Here is a 17,325-nt window from a genome sequence, read left to right as displayed (position 1 = left end):
TAGGCACAACCACGAACAAACTGCGACCGCTGGCTTTGTCAGAATATTAAAGTAAAGCTAATATTTTCAATCTTTTTCTTGGTGTAATGTCCATCTTTGTTTATTTACTTTTTTTAAATTTATTTAGCCTTCTAATACTCAAAGTTAAATTATAGAAAACGTAGAATAAACAAGTAAAAAGGAAAAAAAATGCATGATGCAATTAATTTGCGCAATACTGTACTACTATTTACTAAAAGATTATACTACTAAAATTATTTACTAAAACAATTAAATCATAGTGGTTGACAAGGGAATTTGATAAAATCTTGAACTATCCACCAAAGTCCATAATAGTATTTTGAAATTTGTATTTTTAACAATTTTAAAATTTAGTTTTCGGTTAAAACTCTTTCAACAAAATGTTGAGTTCTTAAAACTTATATAAATCGAAAATTACAATTGTTAAAATTAGGATTATTTGTCTAGCATTGATACCGAACAACGAATTTGATACACACAAGTGTAAGGCAGTTTAGTGTTAATAAGTTTGACCGAAAATGATCTGAATAATAAAACGGCTCATTTAATATTTAGATGTTCATAGTGAATTCGTATTAATTAGTAATAATGTTGTGCTTAGAAACGACACTTAGTTCACTAACGAAAAAGTAGAAATTCAATAAGTTCAAGTGCCAAAACGAGAAAAGGATATAGTTTAAAAATTTTGTGGAGAGAAAATGAAGATTTCAGCGGTGTTCCTTTTAACATTATGTCTATGTATAGATATTGTGCGTCCCGTTAAACACCGACTAGAAGTACGAGCGGTGGATGCCCAACCTGAACCTGAACCTGATACCAAAGCTTCAAGTGATTCATTCGAGGCACAAGCATGCTTTGCAACAATTTTATTCGCAGGTTTGGTTGCAAGTTTGATGATACAGTAAAGATTTGTCTGCTGATTTTTATTGCTGAACTTCTAAAAAAAAACTTTTATAAACGAACTATACCGTTAAGTTTTGTTTCACTGTGAACGTAATAATACTGCAAATACCAACGTGATTTTTGTCGGATTCGTTGCACTGTTTTACTTTAAAATGTAAATTTGTTCTGTTCTTTTTCTAAAATCTTGTAACTTTTTTTTATAAACAAATTTTAGATTCTTTCTCAAACGTATCAATATTTTAAAAGAGCTTAAAAAGCATGTACCCTAAACTTAATAGCGAACTTTTATAAAAGCGATCTTTCAACAAAAAAGACATGTTAAAAATCTATTTTCATTCAGGTATATAAATAAATATTTACAGGATTATATAAGAAGAAGTATACACTTGTGTATTGTACACTCGTTTATGTATTATGATACATATGTATAGAATATATATAGCATATATCTTACCATAAACATACTTTATCACGCCTTATTATATAATTATCAGATATAAACATTGTATAAAACGGGTCAGGTAAAAAACACTGTATTTACATTTATAAATATATCACTCAGTCGAGAAACAAAATGGTATTTTTTTTTTTTTATTGAAAAAAAAAATTGTCAAGAAAAACGAAAAAATATAATATGCTAACTGCTTGAGATTTGTTTTCATTTTTGACATTTTAAATATTTTACTCAAATCTTTTAGCGGTACCATAATTAAATCTTTGAGCGGTACCATAATTAAATCTTTGAGTGGTCATAATTATCATAATTATCAGTGAGAAAAATTGGAAGAGTTTTTCTGTATTTTTTCAAAAGCTCTACGAGTCGTAAGTTAGGTATTCTGTAATAATCAGTGAGAAATTGAAAGGCGTCTTCGCTCATATCAGGATAGAGCCGCCCTTTTCCTTTGCCGAGACAATCTAACAGCCCTGAGCTATTTACTGGACAGTAGAAGCGCTTTTGGCTACTCCATCTATGTAAAAATACAAAACAATTCAAATTGGAAAACTAGAAAAAAACAAATGAAATTATATTAGAAGATTACTTTATCAATCGCTCAAAAGGAAAATGAGAGATGTTTAGAAAGGGTGTTAACTCTCTCATCGCTACATGGGGCTTGTGACGTAATTTCCATCCATCCATAATATAGATCTAAAGGAGGAAGAGTAGCAAATAATCAAAAATTAAATTAAAAAAAAAGTTTATTTCAGTATTAACAAGAAAACATAGATTTAATAAAACATTTCACTACTGTCGCTTCCAAAACTCTCATTCAACCTGCATACCATAGGTACTACTTACAAATATACTCATCACGCATTCTGAATTTAAAACTATAATATCAAGCACTCTTCCTCTAAAGCATTCTTGCTTATTCAAACTGCATCTAAAGCGCACCTCACCTTATTATCCAACTGCATGTAATTTACTTTTATTTTCATCTAATTTGAATCTCAAATATACCCCTTAAATTTTTAAATCAGACAACTCTTTATAAAAATCCTCAAATGAGATAAAAGATAGTCTGAATCCCTGATTGATGCAAAAAAAAGTGATTATCAATCATGAGTAATTTAAATTTTAAATTAAAAAAGAGAGAGACATTAAACAAAGGGTTCTGCTACAAAAAGCAATTATGATAAATTATCATGAACATTTTTGTGTAGATTATTCATAAAATTATGAGTATTGTACTAAAAAAAAAATTTTCATCAAGGTTTACAAAGCAAACTTACCTGATCTGGAGAGTAATATTGCAACCAACGCTCCAAACTCTCAGCATATCTTCCTGGAATCAAACACTTACCACGAAGTAATGAAAATAGAGTTTCATTTATTTCACTGTTATTGTTTATCACTCCAGTGACAACCTCATAAAAAGTAAAATTTTGTGTGATGACGTCTCTTTTACTGAGCATATGCTACAAAAGAAAGTTAAAACAGTTTATTTCTGCCATAAGATGAAAGCAGTAACAATTTCTTAATAATGTTAGTGTGCATACTATCATTAAATGAGTTTATTTTTGCCATAAGAAGACTATGCTTGTTATTTCAACAATTTTGAAAAAAATTTCTGGATTTTTACTGACATTTTCACAATTTTTTATAAACTTTTAAAATTTTTTTTGTAAATGACATTCTTAACATTCTTTTAAAAGCCAAATATAAAGGTTGAAATGAAAAACCAATTTTTGAAATTTTGAAAAAACTCAAATTTAATTTGTAAAAGTTTTCCTTTTTCACTTATTATATAGGCTACAGTTTGATCTTAAGAAAGAATATTTTAAATTATTGAAATACTGTTAAATGAAGAAGTTAGAATATGCTGTGTACTATATATGTAATCTAAAAACCCAAAAAACTCACATTCCCTGTTTTCTGTGCATCTTTCATGTAAAGAGTATGCTTAACAGTTAATTTAGATTTTAAAATTGTTTTGAAGTTTATATGCAAAATTTATTTAAAAAATAATAATCATTGATACCTGGTACCACGAGTAGGCTCTTTCTCTTGGATCAGTCAGTATGACAATGAGCTTGGCATTTGGAATGAGAGAATAAGCACGTAGAGGAGATTTTAAGGAATCAAAATAATTTGCAGATTTTTCAAAATACAATATTCCAGGAAGCTTATCCTCATCAGGAAAAAAGTCCAAATACCTGATAAAAATATATTATACATTTACTTATTTAATTTTATACTTAATCAAACTAATTCAGTTGGAATAAGTACAATATTAAATAAATATATAGTGCTTAAATTAAACATAACTATTCAATTCTATAATTCTACAGAAACACAAAAGTTTTTTATAAAACTCAAAATGTGTTTATAAAATTGTGATGCATTTTATTTGCATTTCAAAAGGCATTTGAGGCTAAAATCAAAATTCATCATTGGGGAAATCAAAGCAAAAATCTTTGAAATCAATGCAGATAATAAGATTTTCTGCAATATCTTTTTTTATTGTCCTACATTGGTGTATTTTCTACCTGTTATTTTGTTTCCTTGTTGATTATTGCAAGAACCAAACAGTGCTTGCAATACACTAATAGAAGATAATAAACATAACACTAATAAAGATAATAAAACCTAACCAGATCAGAAAACAGGGTTGACCCGATTACAAAACAGATGATTTAAATGATTTAGCCTACACAGATGTGATTCTTACCAAAAATTGCAAGAAAACAAGAGCTCTAAAAATATCTTAATTTCATCATGACCTATGGTCAACACATAGATCAACATAGAAATGCAGCAATTTATTTAAAATCTAATCTTTTAAAACTTTAAGAAAAAAACATTTAGGTTTTAAATTTAGAAGTTCAAATAAATAAATTTTGTTCAAAAATTTTTCTGAAGACAAAAACCTTTATCTGCTTGATTGTGGAAGTATCTGACCTACTTCCACATGTATAAGTGTTAAACCTAACATTCCTGTTAAACAACTTTTTGAAGTGTAGCAGTTAGAGAACATTAAGAAAAAAGATATTAATATGTATTCTAACTGCTATCAACCAAAAGGTCCTGGAATCAGTCATAAATGTAGAAACAAAAGAGAGAAAAAAGTGTCTTCTGTTATAAAAGCTAGTTTACCAATATATAAAATAAGGGTAGTTTCTAAAAATCCAGACTGACTTTACCTAACTTTTAAATACCACAAGCTAAATTATTTTTTTTCTTCATGTTTATATCCACTTTAAAGCTCATTTAATTCTCTGTAAGTTAAATAACTTGTTTATAGATAATTATTAAAACTTAAAAAAAAAAAAAAAAGGTGTTTAAGCAAGAAGAGATAAGAGAACAAATTTACAAGTTCTATTTGATTAACAAATTGCAAGGTAAAAAGTTCACAGTAGATCACTTCAATACTGAACAACTTCCAAGAAGCACTATCTATGATATAATTGAACATGCTGAGAAAAATTCTGGACACAAAAGAGTGCAAGGAGGTGGTCTTGTGGCCAAAATCATGACCCCCAAGATTATCAAGTGTCTTAAAACCATGTTTGACCACAGTGACCAAGGTTTGATGAGGTAAGCTGGTCAAAAATTTAGATGTACTCATTCACATATCTTTAAAACTCTTGCCAAGTACACTGTCAAAAAAGTCACTGACATCAAAACTTATACAAAACATGAGATTATTGATCAACAAGAGAGCCAGAAATAGTAAACCAAGACTGGCATTAATCATCTTTATAAAGATTTTCCAGGAAAATTGGACATTCCTTGACAAGTCAAGAGAAATATCACCTAATACTCCAGTGACAGAGACAAGACTCAGCCGAGTGTTAAATATTGCAAAAAATACAAGTTTGAACCCAATGTGTTCATCTATCTGGCCAATTCTGACAAAAAAATTTTTGAGCAATTTTCTGTCTTCAGTGATCTCACAGTCAACAAAGCCATCTATGAAGAGGATCAAGATATCAAGGGGAGATTACATATTTTGGCCATATGTTGACTATCTGTCAGCTGTGCCAGAGTGTCGCCTAATTGAAGACTTTTCAGCTATTTTAAAAGGCAAATTGTATGAAGGCAAAGAAAAGATGTGAAGCAACTACAAACTAGAATAAAATTTTGTCTGAAAAAAATTGACCTTGACCTTGTATTTTCACTTTTTGGATCAACTCGTCTTAGAGTTGGCTGAATCTGAAGAAGCTGACTGGTTGAAGATAAATCTATATGAAATAAATAAAAACTAAAAACTAAATTCAATAATACTTTTATTTAATCTCTAGCTTAAAAACAAATGGAGTAATTGCCCTTGAAAGTCAGCCTAGATTTTTAGTAAACCACCTGTTAATTATCAAAAAAATATTTCTAATTAACTTATTTTTTAATTTTTTATTGTTTTTTTAAAGATTCTATGGCAACTAAAAAGGGTGTTCAATAAACAACCAGCAAAGTTGAAGCAAGAAAAAAGAAAGAAAACAAATTTATGATTTTTATTTGACAAATCCATTTTGTAGCTAAAATATCACATCTGACATAATCAGGTGTACTGAAAAGGATTCTGGACATGAAAGAGACAAGGGAAGTGATTGATTTGCCAGAAAGCAACATCCAGTGACTAAAGAACCATGTTCAGCCACTGTGATGGTGTTTCATGAAGGTAGGTTGCATCAAGATCTTGATGGAGCTCAGCAGTGATTAAAAAAAAAACAAAGGCAAACTGAAAACTAAGAAGCGAACTCACAATAATTGCAATTACTTATATCGAAATACTCAAAGAATACATGAATACAAAAAATACATGATTGATGAGTATTATTTCACTTTTGAGCACAGCACAATCAACAGAAATTATAAATTCCTACTCAATGTTGCACAAACTCCTTAGTTTGAACAAAAGATTCTGGCTGTGTTTTTTCTGATCTAATCCCTACTTCATCTTGTCTTACAGTCAGCTAGTACAGGAGTTTTAATAAGCAACTGATTCTTTTCATTGAAAAACATCATTCGAATGGGAAATACTTATTCTGGCCTGACCTAGGCTCACCACATTTTTCCAAAATGGTGATATCATTATTTGACAAAAAAAAATTTAGATGGGACTGAAGTCAACATTCTAGTAACCTGCTAAAGTTGCTAGAATGTAACCCAGCTAAATATTTCTGAAGCTCTTTGAAAGGAATAGTCTAAGAGAAGAAGTGGCAAGCAAGAGATCTGAATCAACTTCATATTAGATAAGTAAATGCATCAGGAAAATTAAAATTGAGCTACTTGTTTTTAAAATAAAATAAAAGACCTTGCCAAGTCAACTCATCTTTAAATTGAAAGAATCAGGACTTATAGCAGGCAAAAAATACTGAAAAGGTTAAAGACTATACTCAATTTATATATATTTCAGTATATTCTAGTTTAATCTACGCTTAGGAAAAAATGATGCTTTTAAATTTCTACAATAAAACTCTTTTTTTCAAATACCCAAAGGAGAATTTCAATTTTTGGGAAATTTTTATGCCTCATATTGGTATGTGCATTTAGAAAAAATATCTCACAAAGGTAAGCACAATAAAATTTTGATTTTATTTAGTTCCTGAGTAAAGTTATAAATTCAAAAGAGGAAACTTAATAATTGATATTGAAAAACTGTTTTTTTTTTTTTTGCATAAGTTTTTTTCTTTTTCTTCCAGCAAGTAGTTGATAATCTTTAGAGAAAAATGATATTATAACAATTAAACAAATAAAATATAAAAAAAGTCAAAAATTAAATTATGTCACTTTGTGGCCCTTAATGGTTTCTTTGTTAAGTATTGATTATTAAAAAATTCTCTTGATGTAAGAGAATGTGTAGTCTTTTAAAATAATTTTCTTACTTTGTCATATATAAAAAGGACTAATGAACTGAAAATTATTTTTTAAAATTAACACGGATTTCAGTTTGTCCTCTTGCAAATTAATATTTTTTGTATTAAAAAAAAGAAATCTTTTATTCTTTATTGTAAAATCCATTAAAAGTTTTAGACATTACAAACTCATATCAAGTTAATAATTTAATGGCAATAAATGATAAAAAGTCAAAGCTAAAAGTAAACAAAGAAACAAAACAACAAAAGAAACAAAAGGAGTCTTAAATCTAACCAATCCAGGCCCAGAGCATAATTGTTTCGATTGAAAAACTGTATCTCTTCAAAAGAGTTGTTACTCAAGCGGTTATGTTTCAGCACATCCTCTTGTAAACTTAGAAACTTGTATAGAGCTGTTGTACCAGTTTTCTGAGGACCAATTATTAAAAAATCAGGAAGTCGAGATATACGGGATCCCTCTCCTTTGCAGTATTTTACAGTTCCTGCCCATATCTTTTGATGACGCTTGTCAACACATGGGTCCTAAAATAAAGTTAAACATCTTAAGTAGTAATTACCAGGAAAAATTGAGAATTTTTTAAATTTATAATCAAACACTAAAAAAAAAAAAATTAACAAGAAGAATATTAACAAGTAAATAAATTAGAAATATGTTTTAGGGACATTAGTAATAAATGTATCTGCCCTGATAGACACAAGCCTCAAATCTAGTTTTGAGCCTTGAGCAGAAGAATCTAGAAGTTGATGAGCTTCAGAAGCTAAAGGTTAGAATACTATGAGTTGAAATTCTTCAGTTTTTTTGTGTTTTAATTTTTATCAATTACCTTAAGAACTTAGATAAATGTTTGGACATTAAATTTTTTTCTTAAAAGACTAAAAAATAAAGTTAATAGTAAAGAATAAATTAAAATACTACAAAAAATTAATTTTATGCAAAAAATATCTAAACTAATTTTTTTTTTTGCAGAATTTTAGTAAAGACCATTTCTCTTTAGACCAACTTCAATTCCTCCAATCTCTTTTGTGACTTCTTTAATGACCAGCTTCCTTTCTTATTCTACAACTCAGTCAATTTTCACCAGGCATTCTATGATAGCAAGTTTAGTTTTTTTCTGCTGTCAACTTTGATACTCATTTCATCAATAAAGATTACTCTTTAACATTTCAAACTATTTTCAAATTTGACAGACTTGCAGAAGGTTAAGCTTGCACGTTTCTGTCTAGTATTCAGCCATGGTTTCTTTGGCTGCCTTTACTCAACATAGTGCTTTAAAGACATTTTAAAGAAAGCCTCTTCTTTTATGCATTGTTGTGTGATGACTATTTTTGATTTTTTTGTTGTTGTTGTTGTTGAACTGATATCAAACTTGCACATTAGATATTTAAAATCAAGTGCATTGTTCCTAAAAGATATTGAGTAACATCACAATAAATTTGCAAGGAAATATTTCTGAAACAACAAATACTTTACTGGAAACTTTAGTTGCTTTGGTGGTGCTTTTTTGCACTTGGATGTAAGCTTATAAAAAAAAAAAAGGGATTCTAGAACAATGCTTGTAATGATCTTGACACAGGGAAATTTACAACTGGGTCATTTTAAAACTGAAACAAAGTTATCATCACATCATTGAAAAACTGTAGCAGCTTCGTCCAATCACCTATTTAAGCTTACAAATTTAATTCATAACTACATCATTTTTGAAAAATAAGCAATTTCAGGAATTTTAGCACATGATTACAAACACACACATACATTTGAATAAAACTTACAGTCCATAGAGGTTCAGCCTGTCTTGGAAATAGATCAAAATAGCGTTTAGCTAACTCAACTGGTTTGTCACTTAATAGTTTAATATTTGTCCACTTTTCAATGAAATTAGTTACATTTGTAAACAACTGTATGGCAAGTCGCTCTTTAAAACCATAATTACATGCATGTGTCATGAAGACTGTAACCTAAAATTTATACAAACTTTTATTAAAGAAATTTATACAAACTATAACTTTTATCAAAGCAATTTTAATCATTTTGTAATCAATCAGTAAGTTATTTAGTAATCAATCAGTAAAAAACTTAAAGTTATTTTAATAAAACTATTATCAAAGTTTTTTTTTCATTGAAAATTTGCTTCAGTCCAGATGATAATAAAAGTATGAAACACATCAACTATACAACACAAGCAAAAAGTAAACAAAATGGAATAAAGGTAGTTTAAAGGCAGTTAAAAGTTTTGTATTGATTTAACATCATTTTGTTTATCATCATGTTGTTCATCATCATGTTGTAAATTATCTGGTAATTACAACAAAATAAGGTGGAAAAAAAAAAAAAAAAAAAAGAAAAAAGTTAATGGTTTTTTAACCATTACCATAGTTGTCATTAGTAGCTTTTTATATATCACCATTAACATATTCTATTACTTAAAATGACCACAACTCTTTTAAAAGTTAAATTAAGCACAACTAATCAAAATAAAAGGTTATGAATAGTGAAGTAGAAACTGGAAAACTCAATTTGAGCAAAAAAAAATATTCATAAAATGTTATTTACATGCTCTCTATATATACCTAAAATATCTAAACTTAATGTTTTAAAAAAAGAATCTTAACTCAAAACTTATGTATTTCTAAAATAATTCTTCATTGCCAAAGAATTCACAAATTCCACTGTATTTTAACATTATTAAATTATAAGATTATTATATACATAATCATTCTACTGTATTTTATCAGATATGTAGAACTATAAACTTATCTAGCAAATGACTAAAAACAAATGTTAACTTTCATATATTTAATTTATAATTTTTTACATGAAAAATTTATTTAAAATTTATGTAAAAATTTAGTGCCACTAAATTAGCTTGTATATTTTAGTCTACAACACTGTTAATGATCTTAAAATAACTTACTGGATTGAAGACTATACTCCAAAATAACTCTCCACCATGAGCACTTTCTGAAAGCCAGTTTGGCCCTTTAGGATACACAGCATTGTGAAGTGTCTTTGTAAAGAGACCACATGTCTGTCGAGGAAGAACCTTGATGATATTTAACATATTTTAAAATTTACTGCCTATTCATATAAGTAATACAATTTATAAGTGATATACGCAAGGAGTGAAATAAGCGATAAATGAGATGAGATAAATAATAAAAGATGATGAGATATGTACATTACTCGATACTGTGAGCCCTAGTTCCATTCTTGGTCATTATGTTTAGATAACAGATCTATTATCTAATGAAAACTAGTAAAAAAAATAGCTCAATAATCTAGTAAAAAAGTAACACAAACACTTTGCAACTGAAAAGGTTTGTTCCATTTATGGTCATAAATGTTAGTGAACAGATCTATAATCTAGTAAACTAGGCATACCATTATATCTTCATGCATAAATCCTGCTCTTCTCCATGCAGGATATAGAGTAGGATAGCTCTCAGTTGATGTGGCCTTAATATCCCAAACTTCTTTCCAAGCATGGTAGAGAGGTGTGTGTACAGGATAAACACCAGAATGATGAGGTGCAACAGAATAATTTGGATCAACTGTTATGCCATGATCCTAAATAAAATAAAGATAAGTAAATATTGTTAAAAAAATGTTTTCTCAAACCTCAAGCAGGTAGTAAGAACAAGAAAAACGAAAATATTTTAAAATTTATGACTCATACAACAGCAAACTTTTTGTTTATCTGAAAGTCATGAACTAATCTTTTCTTGGAATATTGGTGTGGTTTTAGATGAGCATATGTATGACAAAACCAACGAAAATTATGAGCACTTTTTAAAAGAAGTTCATCACCCTCTCTTTCTGATGTCATATTTGAGTTATTAAAAAACTTTGATGAATATCCCAAGTTAAAATAGAAGCCTGGGATGTGCACAGAGAAGTATTTCTGGGCCTCAACAAGTGCCTAAAAATAGCAAAATTATTAAAACATATTTAAATTGTTTTGAAATTTCAAAGATTTCTTATATTTAAATGGTTTTAAATTGTTAAGAAAGCTTAACTATTGAGAATGTTATCAGATTAGTTTTTTACTTTAACAGGCTAAAGGTTTATTGCTTAAATAAAGCCAATATAATACCTCTATATCACTTTTTACTAACTTTTGGCCAGTTGCTCCTACAAAAACATCATCAATGTCAACTTGTATAAATCTTTCTACCCCAAATCCAAGCACACCATTGGATAGAGTCATTAGGGAGTCAACAAGAATTAATTGATGCAGCCAAGTGTTGTCAAAAGAGGTTCCAAACAAAATTTTTTGAATTCCATCATTGGTCCCTTTATCAAAGAGCATTGAAATAACTTTATAGACGGTACCATTCTTATAAAGATCGTCATCCAAATCTTCACTGGGATGACTTGGTGAAAACTTCCAGTAAGCCATTGGTTCAAAGGATGGGTCATCAGTTAAAAATATTGAATGGTGTTTTTTATCAGACCAGCCTGGTAAAACATTTCCTGGCTTTACTATTTTATAGATTGAACTACAAGCTATTTCAAAATCGTATAGCTTCATTGCACCAGATTTTATAGACACTGGTATTGACCTTAGTTGATAAAACTCACTTATTCCATAAGCATTTGCTTGAATAGCATCTGCAAAAACTATAATACCAACTTTAAAAGTTTTACAGTGCTCATTTATTATATTTCGAGTCCATAGATCAAGTTCATCATATAAAAGATGATTAGTAAATATAAATGTGTGATAACGAGCATTTCCAAACTTGTCTTGCAAGCGAGGAAGAACAAGGAAGTTATCTTCTGGTCGATTCCATGTCACAAAATAAAAACTTATCTTAAGTGAGTTTAAGATAAATTTTAGAAGCTTTATTGAAGCTTTATCTTTATTATAGTAATCAGTAGTAAAGATAAGTACAGAGGGGACAATCTCTGGTATGAAATCTGCGTCCTGATACTGATGCATTACAGGCATAATTTTCTTTGGCACTGATTTTGAGCGAGAATAAAACGGGCTTTCAAGTAACTCCATTGTGGAAAACTGATTCTCCTTGAAATTAGAATTTATCTCTCTCATAAACGAAGGATTTCTAACATAGATATTTGAAATAAAAAGAAGTAGCAAAAACGTTAGCAAAACACAAACGAATCTTTTCCTTGTTTTTGGATATAAACATCGCATGATACTAACATGTTGAGCAAAGAATCTCATGCACATTTTGGTGCTTTTAAAAGTTCATTGATTAAAATAATTTATAGCCTTTCATACAGCAAGGCATACTGAGATCTCTTATCTAGTAAAAAAATTTTGAATTTACACGCTGCTTAATTTTTTGTGATAATTCAAACAAGGCTCGCATTTTCAGATAAGCCTAATTAAATTACATTTGGATAATTGGTTCCGTATACACAATAGAACACGAAATTTGTTTTAATTAAACATTTAGGCGGGTAAAGACGTTTAAAAACTATTTTTTATCTGAAATACTGGTAAAATTTCACATCCAAGTAAATTTTACTTTTTTAAATACTTTAAGGGTCTTTAAAAAATCATGAAAGTGTTTTACAGACAAGAAGTATTTATGAACTGATTCATAAAAATTTTTTGCTTCGCAATTTTTTTTCTAAGGATTGCCACACGTGGCATAATTATGCAGAATTTTTGCTTTCGAAGATTTAAAAACGCAGCTATCAAAAATTAAGAATATTAATTGCACGCTTAAAACCCAGCGGTAATAATGACCGCGATAAAAATTTGGCAAATAACGACAATTCTTCTATTGCCCGAAGATGGTTTGGAAAAATGAAACAGATCGGCATCATGTTCTTACGTGTAACTTGTTCTCATTTTATTTCCAGATAATGTAAAACCATCTAAAAAGTGAAGAATAAAATTTTTTACTTAAGCAGATTTTATTTGTAGTAATAAGTCAAAAGAAAAATGCTAAACGCCGAAATGTTTTAAGCAGAACTTTTGTTTGAATTGTTATTAAATTTCTTTTTCTTTTTTTCTTTCAGCAATTTTTCAGTTCTTCTATTTTTTGTTCTGACCATTTTCCCCTTTTGACTTGTTTCTTTTTATGTTTACATTCCGGTTTAATCTTTCAGAATGTTTTTCTGAGAAAAAAGCATTATGGTCATTGTATATGTTTGGTGCCCTTCATAGTTTTGTGTCGATGTGAGCCGGTAAAGCTATTTTAAGATTTACAATCCAGGTATAGGCCTTCAACTCTCATTCGTTAGTCATCACACAGATATAGTTAGGGGTTAACAATGCTAATAAAAATTTTAAGATTGGAAGAAAAGCAGCAAACTTTTTCTTTGAAGCGATAAAAAACCTGGTATATAAACTTTTCAAGATTTAACATTTGCAGAATATTAAAATCAGCCATTATCAAAAAAGCATGAAAAACTTATCTGTGGAAAAAAAAATTGTGAATATGATATTTAAATATGCTTTTCTCAAAATTTCAAATTTTGATCTCTCGCCCATTTTATCTTAATAACCGTATGTCCAATTTGCATCATATTTTCGACAAATCTAGCATTTCAATTAAAACTGAAATTTTTCAATAGAGTAAACGAAGCTAAAACTTGGTTTTAATTTACGAGAGTGCTTTCTGTTATTGGCCGATAAAATGTTTTCTTTTGATTGAAAACAATTGTAAACTGACTTACTTGCTAATCTGTTTTAAAGTTCATTAGAGATGAGACCAGCGGTTTGGTTTTCTTCGATTAAAATAACAGTTATATTATTGTTACTTAAGTTAACAAATTAACTAAGGTTAGTTTAATGATTTTACTGATTTTACACATTGTTTATTAAATCTTCTAACAGTTAGAATTGGGTGGGGCAAGATGCCCCCCTTAACAAAACTTTATCGTAAATAAAAAATACTTTTACATTTTCTAGTGTTTTTTCTTTTTAATATCAAAGTTTACTTATAAGAGAAGACATTGGTAAGATAAAATAACTACTTTATTACTGGTGATAAACTTTAAAATAAAAAAAACTAATAACTGTGCAAGAAGACATCTTGCCCCAGCTGTGGGGCAGATACTCCAAGGAATGCATCTAATCCTAAACCATTAAAACAGTTGTTAAAAAAAACTAACAATTAAAATAAAAGCTTTTAATGGTTCTCTACAAAAACTCTTTAGATTTTATTAAAATAACTGAAATGTAAACACTGCAATTATTCTATGCAATTGTCTTGAAAATAACATATACATGACTATAATTTGTAACAGCAGCGCAAGTCTAAATCATCTGAACCACAAGAAAAGTGGTACCAACATATACATTTAATATATTGTGTCTAATCATCGAAAAATGACACATTTTATGCACAAGAACATATGGTGCATAGAGTTGTGTCAGTGATAAAACATTATGAGATGGATCTCACTGTCGTGATAAAAGTTAATGGCGTCAAGTGTTTTTTGACTGTGATGATCATCAAGTACAATTAATTTTCTCATTATTTTTAGATGAATGAGTCACAGTAACAAAATGTATTAACCATTCGATGAATAAAGATGAATCAGTCCGTCCATTGGAACTAACTCTAGTAATTAAGTCTGAAGGTGCACCAACAGCCAGCTTATCAGTTATTCGCTTACAGGGAAATACTACGAAAAGTTATAAATCGATTTAAACCTCAACTAAAAGCGATATTAAAAATATTTTTTATTCCATCATACTTTTTTTAACGTTATCAATAATAAATAATAGTATAATAAATAATAGTATAATAAATAATAGTATAATAAATAATAGTATAATAAATAATAGTATAATAAATAATAGTATAATAAATAATAGTATAATAAATAATAGTATAATAAATAATAGTATAATAAATAATAGTATAATAAATAATAGTATAATAAATAATAGTATAATAAATAATAGTATAATAAATAATAGTATAATAAATAATAGTATAATAAATAATAGTATAATAAATAATAGTATAATAAAGGAATACAACATTACTATTCTATGATACACTCACAAAAGCAAAAAGACTTCTTGCCCCACGGATCATTTTGTCCCACCCTACCCTAATCGTTTTTTATTACTAGAAATTAAATTCCCTTAACACAGTTAAATTATTAGCAATTATTAGATTCTAAACTATTTTATCGCATGAGACATCCTGTAAAGATTTAGGTTTACAACAATAGTTCAATAATGAATCTGCAACCACTTATTTATGTAAAAAATTTACATTTTTTCCAATTCTAAGTTCTGTGGTATGGTCCACGATCAAGTCAGGACAATATTTTAAAACTTTCCTGACCAATCTAACTTGTTACTTTACAGGTGTCTATTTTTTTAAAAACAAAGTTTATTGATCTCTAGCTACTTTTTTGAAATTGAGTTTAAACAAAATAAAAGAACTCATTAAAAGTAGTAATAGATCAAAACAGTAAAATTGTGACGTCAAGCCTGTTTTACCTGAATTTAAGATAGATACTTGCAAACAATATTCGTTTGTGCCAATATTTTAACAATTTTGAACTGATTCAGTTCTCTTTTCCAGGTATCAAACTTTTATTTGCCGAAAAAGTTAAGTTTTTGGGAATTTTTTAAAAGAACTGATGCTCGTACCAAATGATGCTCACCACACCAAATCTATGAATGTGATAAAAATCTAGTTTTAAGAGCAGGTACCACATCCCGTCTTCTTAATCATCTTAAAGAAAAAAATTCACAATCTTTCTTGGCCCACGAGAGACTTAATGATCATTACGATGCTCTGCCAAGGGGCACGTTTTAGATAACGAATCTTTAGATGACAAATTCATTCGTAGACCACAAAGTGCTAGAATTGCTGTCACCCCCAAATCATATCCACAACCTTCTACATCATCTGCCTCCAAAATCACAGAAAGCTCTAAGACAACCTTGTGTTGCGATATCATGGTCTAATTATCATATTAAAAATGTTAAGTTAGTGGTTGAAGTGATAAAGGAGGTCAACATCTCCATGGTGGGTATTGAAGCCTTCCTTTCAATTATGAAGCAAGCAACGAAGGAAAAGTATAACCCTGTTTCTTCAAGATCACTCTCGTACTCGAATTCCTTAATTATATCAATTTATCAATGACCATGTGAAAAATTGTTGATAATGAGAAACTCAACGTTGATGGTTTGACTTTCACAACAGGCATCTGGACTTCAGCTACTTCAATCATTCTGCTAAGTCAACTAGTATCTTAAAGAAAACTGCTATTAAGTATTAGGGAAATCGAACTTCTGAGGAGGGGTAGCAAGGAAGTTCTTCTGCACCCCAGCATCATCAGCCACCTCAGAGAAAGTTTTTTCAACAGATAAAAATGTAGTATCAAAACAAAGACATAATCTCAGCATTGACGATATAAAATGTTGATCTACATAAAGGAAAGACAATTCCTGACTTTATCTGGCTTAGATATGAAGAAAGCAGTTAATAAAAACTGAAAAAAAAAAAATTAGCAAATGATAATAGTAACAAATAATCACATACTTCTAACTTAATTATTAAAACAATAAAAACTAGGATACTATCAGAATAGCCTTGACGTTGGTGATGAGGCTTAGCTAAATCTAACAAATTTACTAAATATTTCACCAATATTCTACTAATTGTAATATTTTAACAAGAAAAATTAAACTCAAAAAGTAGTAAACGAAGTAGCGAAAAAGTGACAAGAAGCTTAGTCAAAAAATCTAAGTCAATAATATAGAGTATTCAGTAGCCTAACAAAAATGTTTATAGAAAGTATTCCTTTAACGAGTATTTTATTTGTTAAACAAATATTATCGTTGAAGGATTCTTTATTGATTAACAATTATTCGTTATACGAATATAAAATATCATTTATTAAATGAATATTCGTAAAGGGAACGAATATTGTTCGTAAATAACGAATATTCGACCCTGCCTAGTGGTAAAGAAGAAAAATGTTTATTTTCTAAAATGCTTTTATCTAATACTTTATTGCTATTTTATTTAAAGAATTGTTTTAGAAAAAAATTTGAGGTCTCACCTTAAACATGAAAACAATTTGAAAAAAACACCAAGTTATTAACCGGAGGATGTAGATTTTTAATTGCTTTATAA

General features: G+C 28.8%; 1 protein-coding gene across 1 annotated transcript; it reads right to left on the bottom strand.

The window, feature by feature from the left end:
• Positions 1 to 1,207: 1,207 nt before the first annotated feature.
• LOC149888463 (bifunctional heparan sulfate N-deacetylase/N-sulfotransferase 3-like) lies at positions 1,208 to 12,624 on the bottom strand. The gene is made up of 10 exons (XM_090087055.1): positions 11,331 to 12,624; positions 10,914 to 11,156; positions 10,619 to 10,804; positions 10,152 to 10,280; positions 9,010 to 9,195; positions 7,514 to 7,761; positions 3,405 to 3,579; positions 2,656 to 2,841; positions 1,965 to 2,071; positions 1,208 to 1,892 (listed from the first exon to the last, which is right to left on the bottom strand). Exons 1-10 carry the CDS (start codon positions 12,429 to 12,431, stop codon positions 1,658 to 1,660), a joined length of 2,796 nt encoding a protein of 931 aa, XP_089943181.1. The 5' UTR covers positions 12,432 to 12,624; the 3' UTR covers positions 1,208 to 1,657.
• Between the last annotated feature and the right edge of the window lie 4,701 nt (positions 12,625 to 17,325).

The sequence above is a fragment of the Hydra viridissima genome, unplaced genomic scaffold (genome assembly GCF_058129835.1).
Source record: "Hydra viridissima isolate aposymbiotic clone 2 unplaced genomic scaffold, HvirCarnegie_v1 scaffold_5, whole genome shotgun sequence".
In the NCBI taxonomy this organism is placed as follows: domain Eukaryota; kingdom Metazoa; phylum Cnidaria; class Hydrozoa; order Anthoathecata; family Hydridae; genus Hydra; species Hydra viridissima.
Note: the sequence above shows the minus strand (reverse complement) of the source record. Positions and strands in the feature narration are given on the sequence as shown.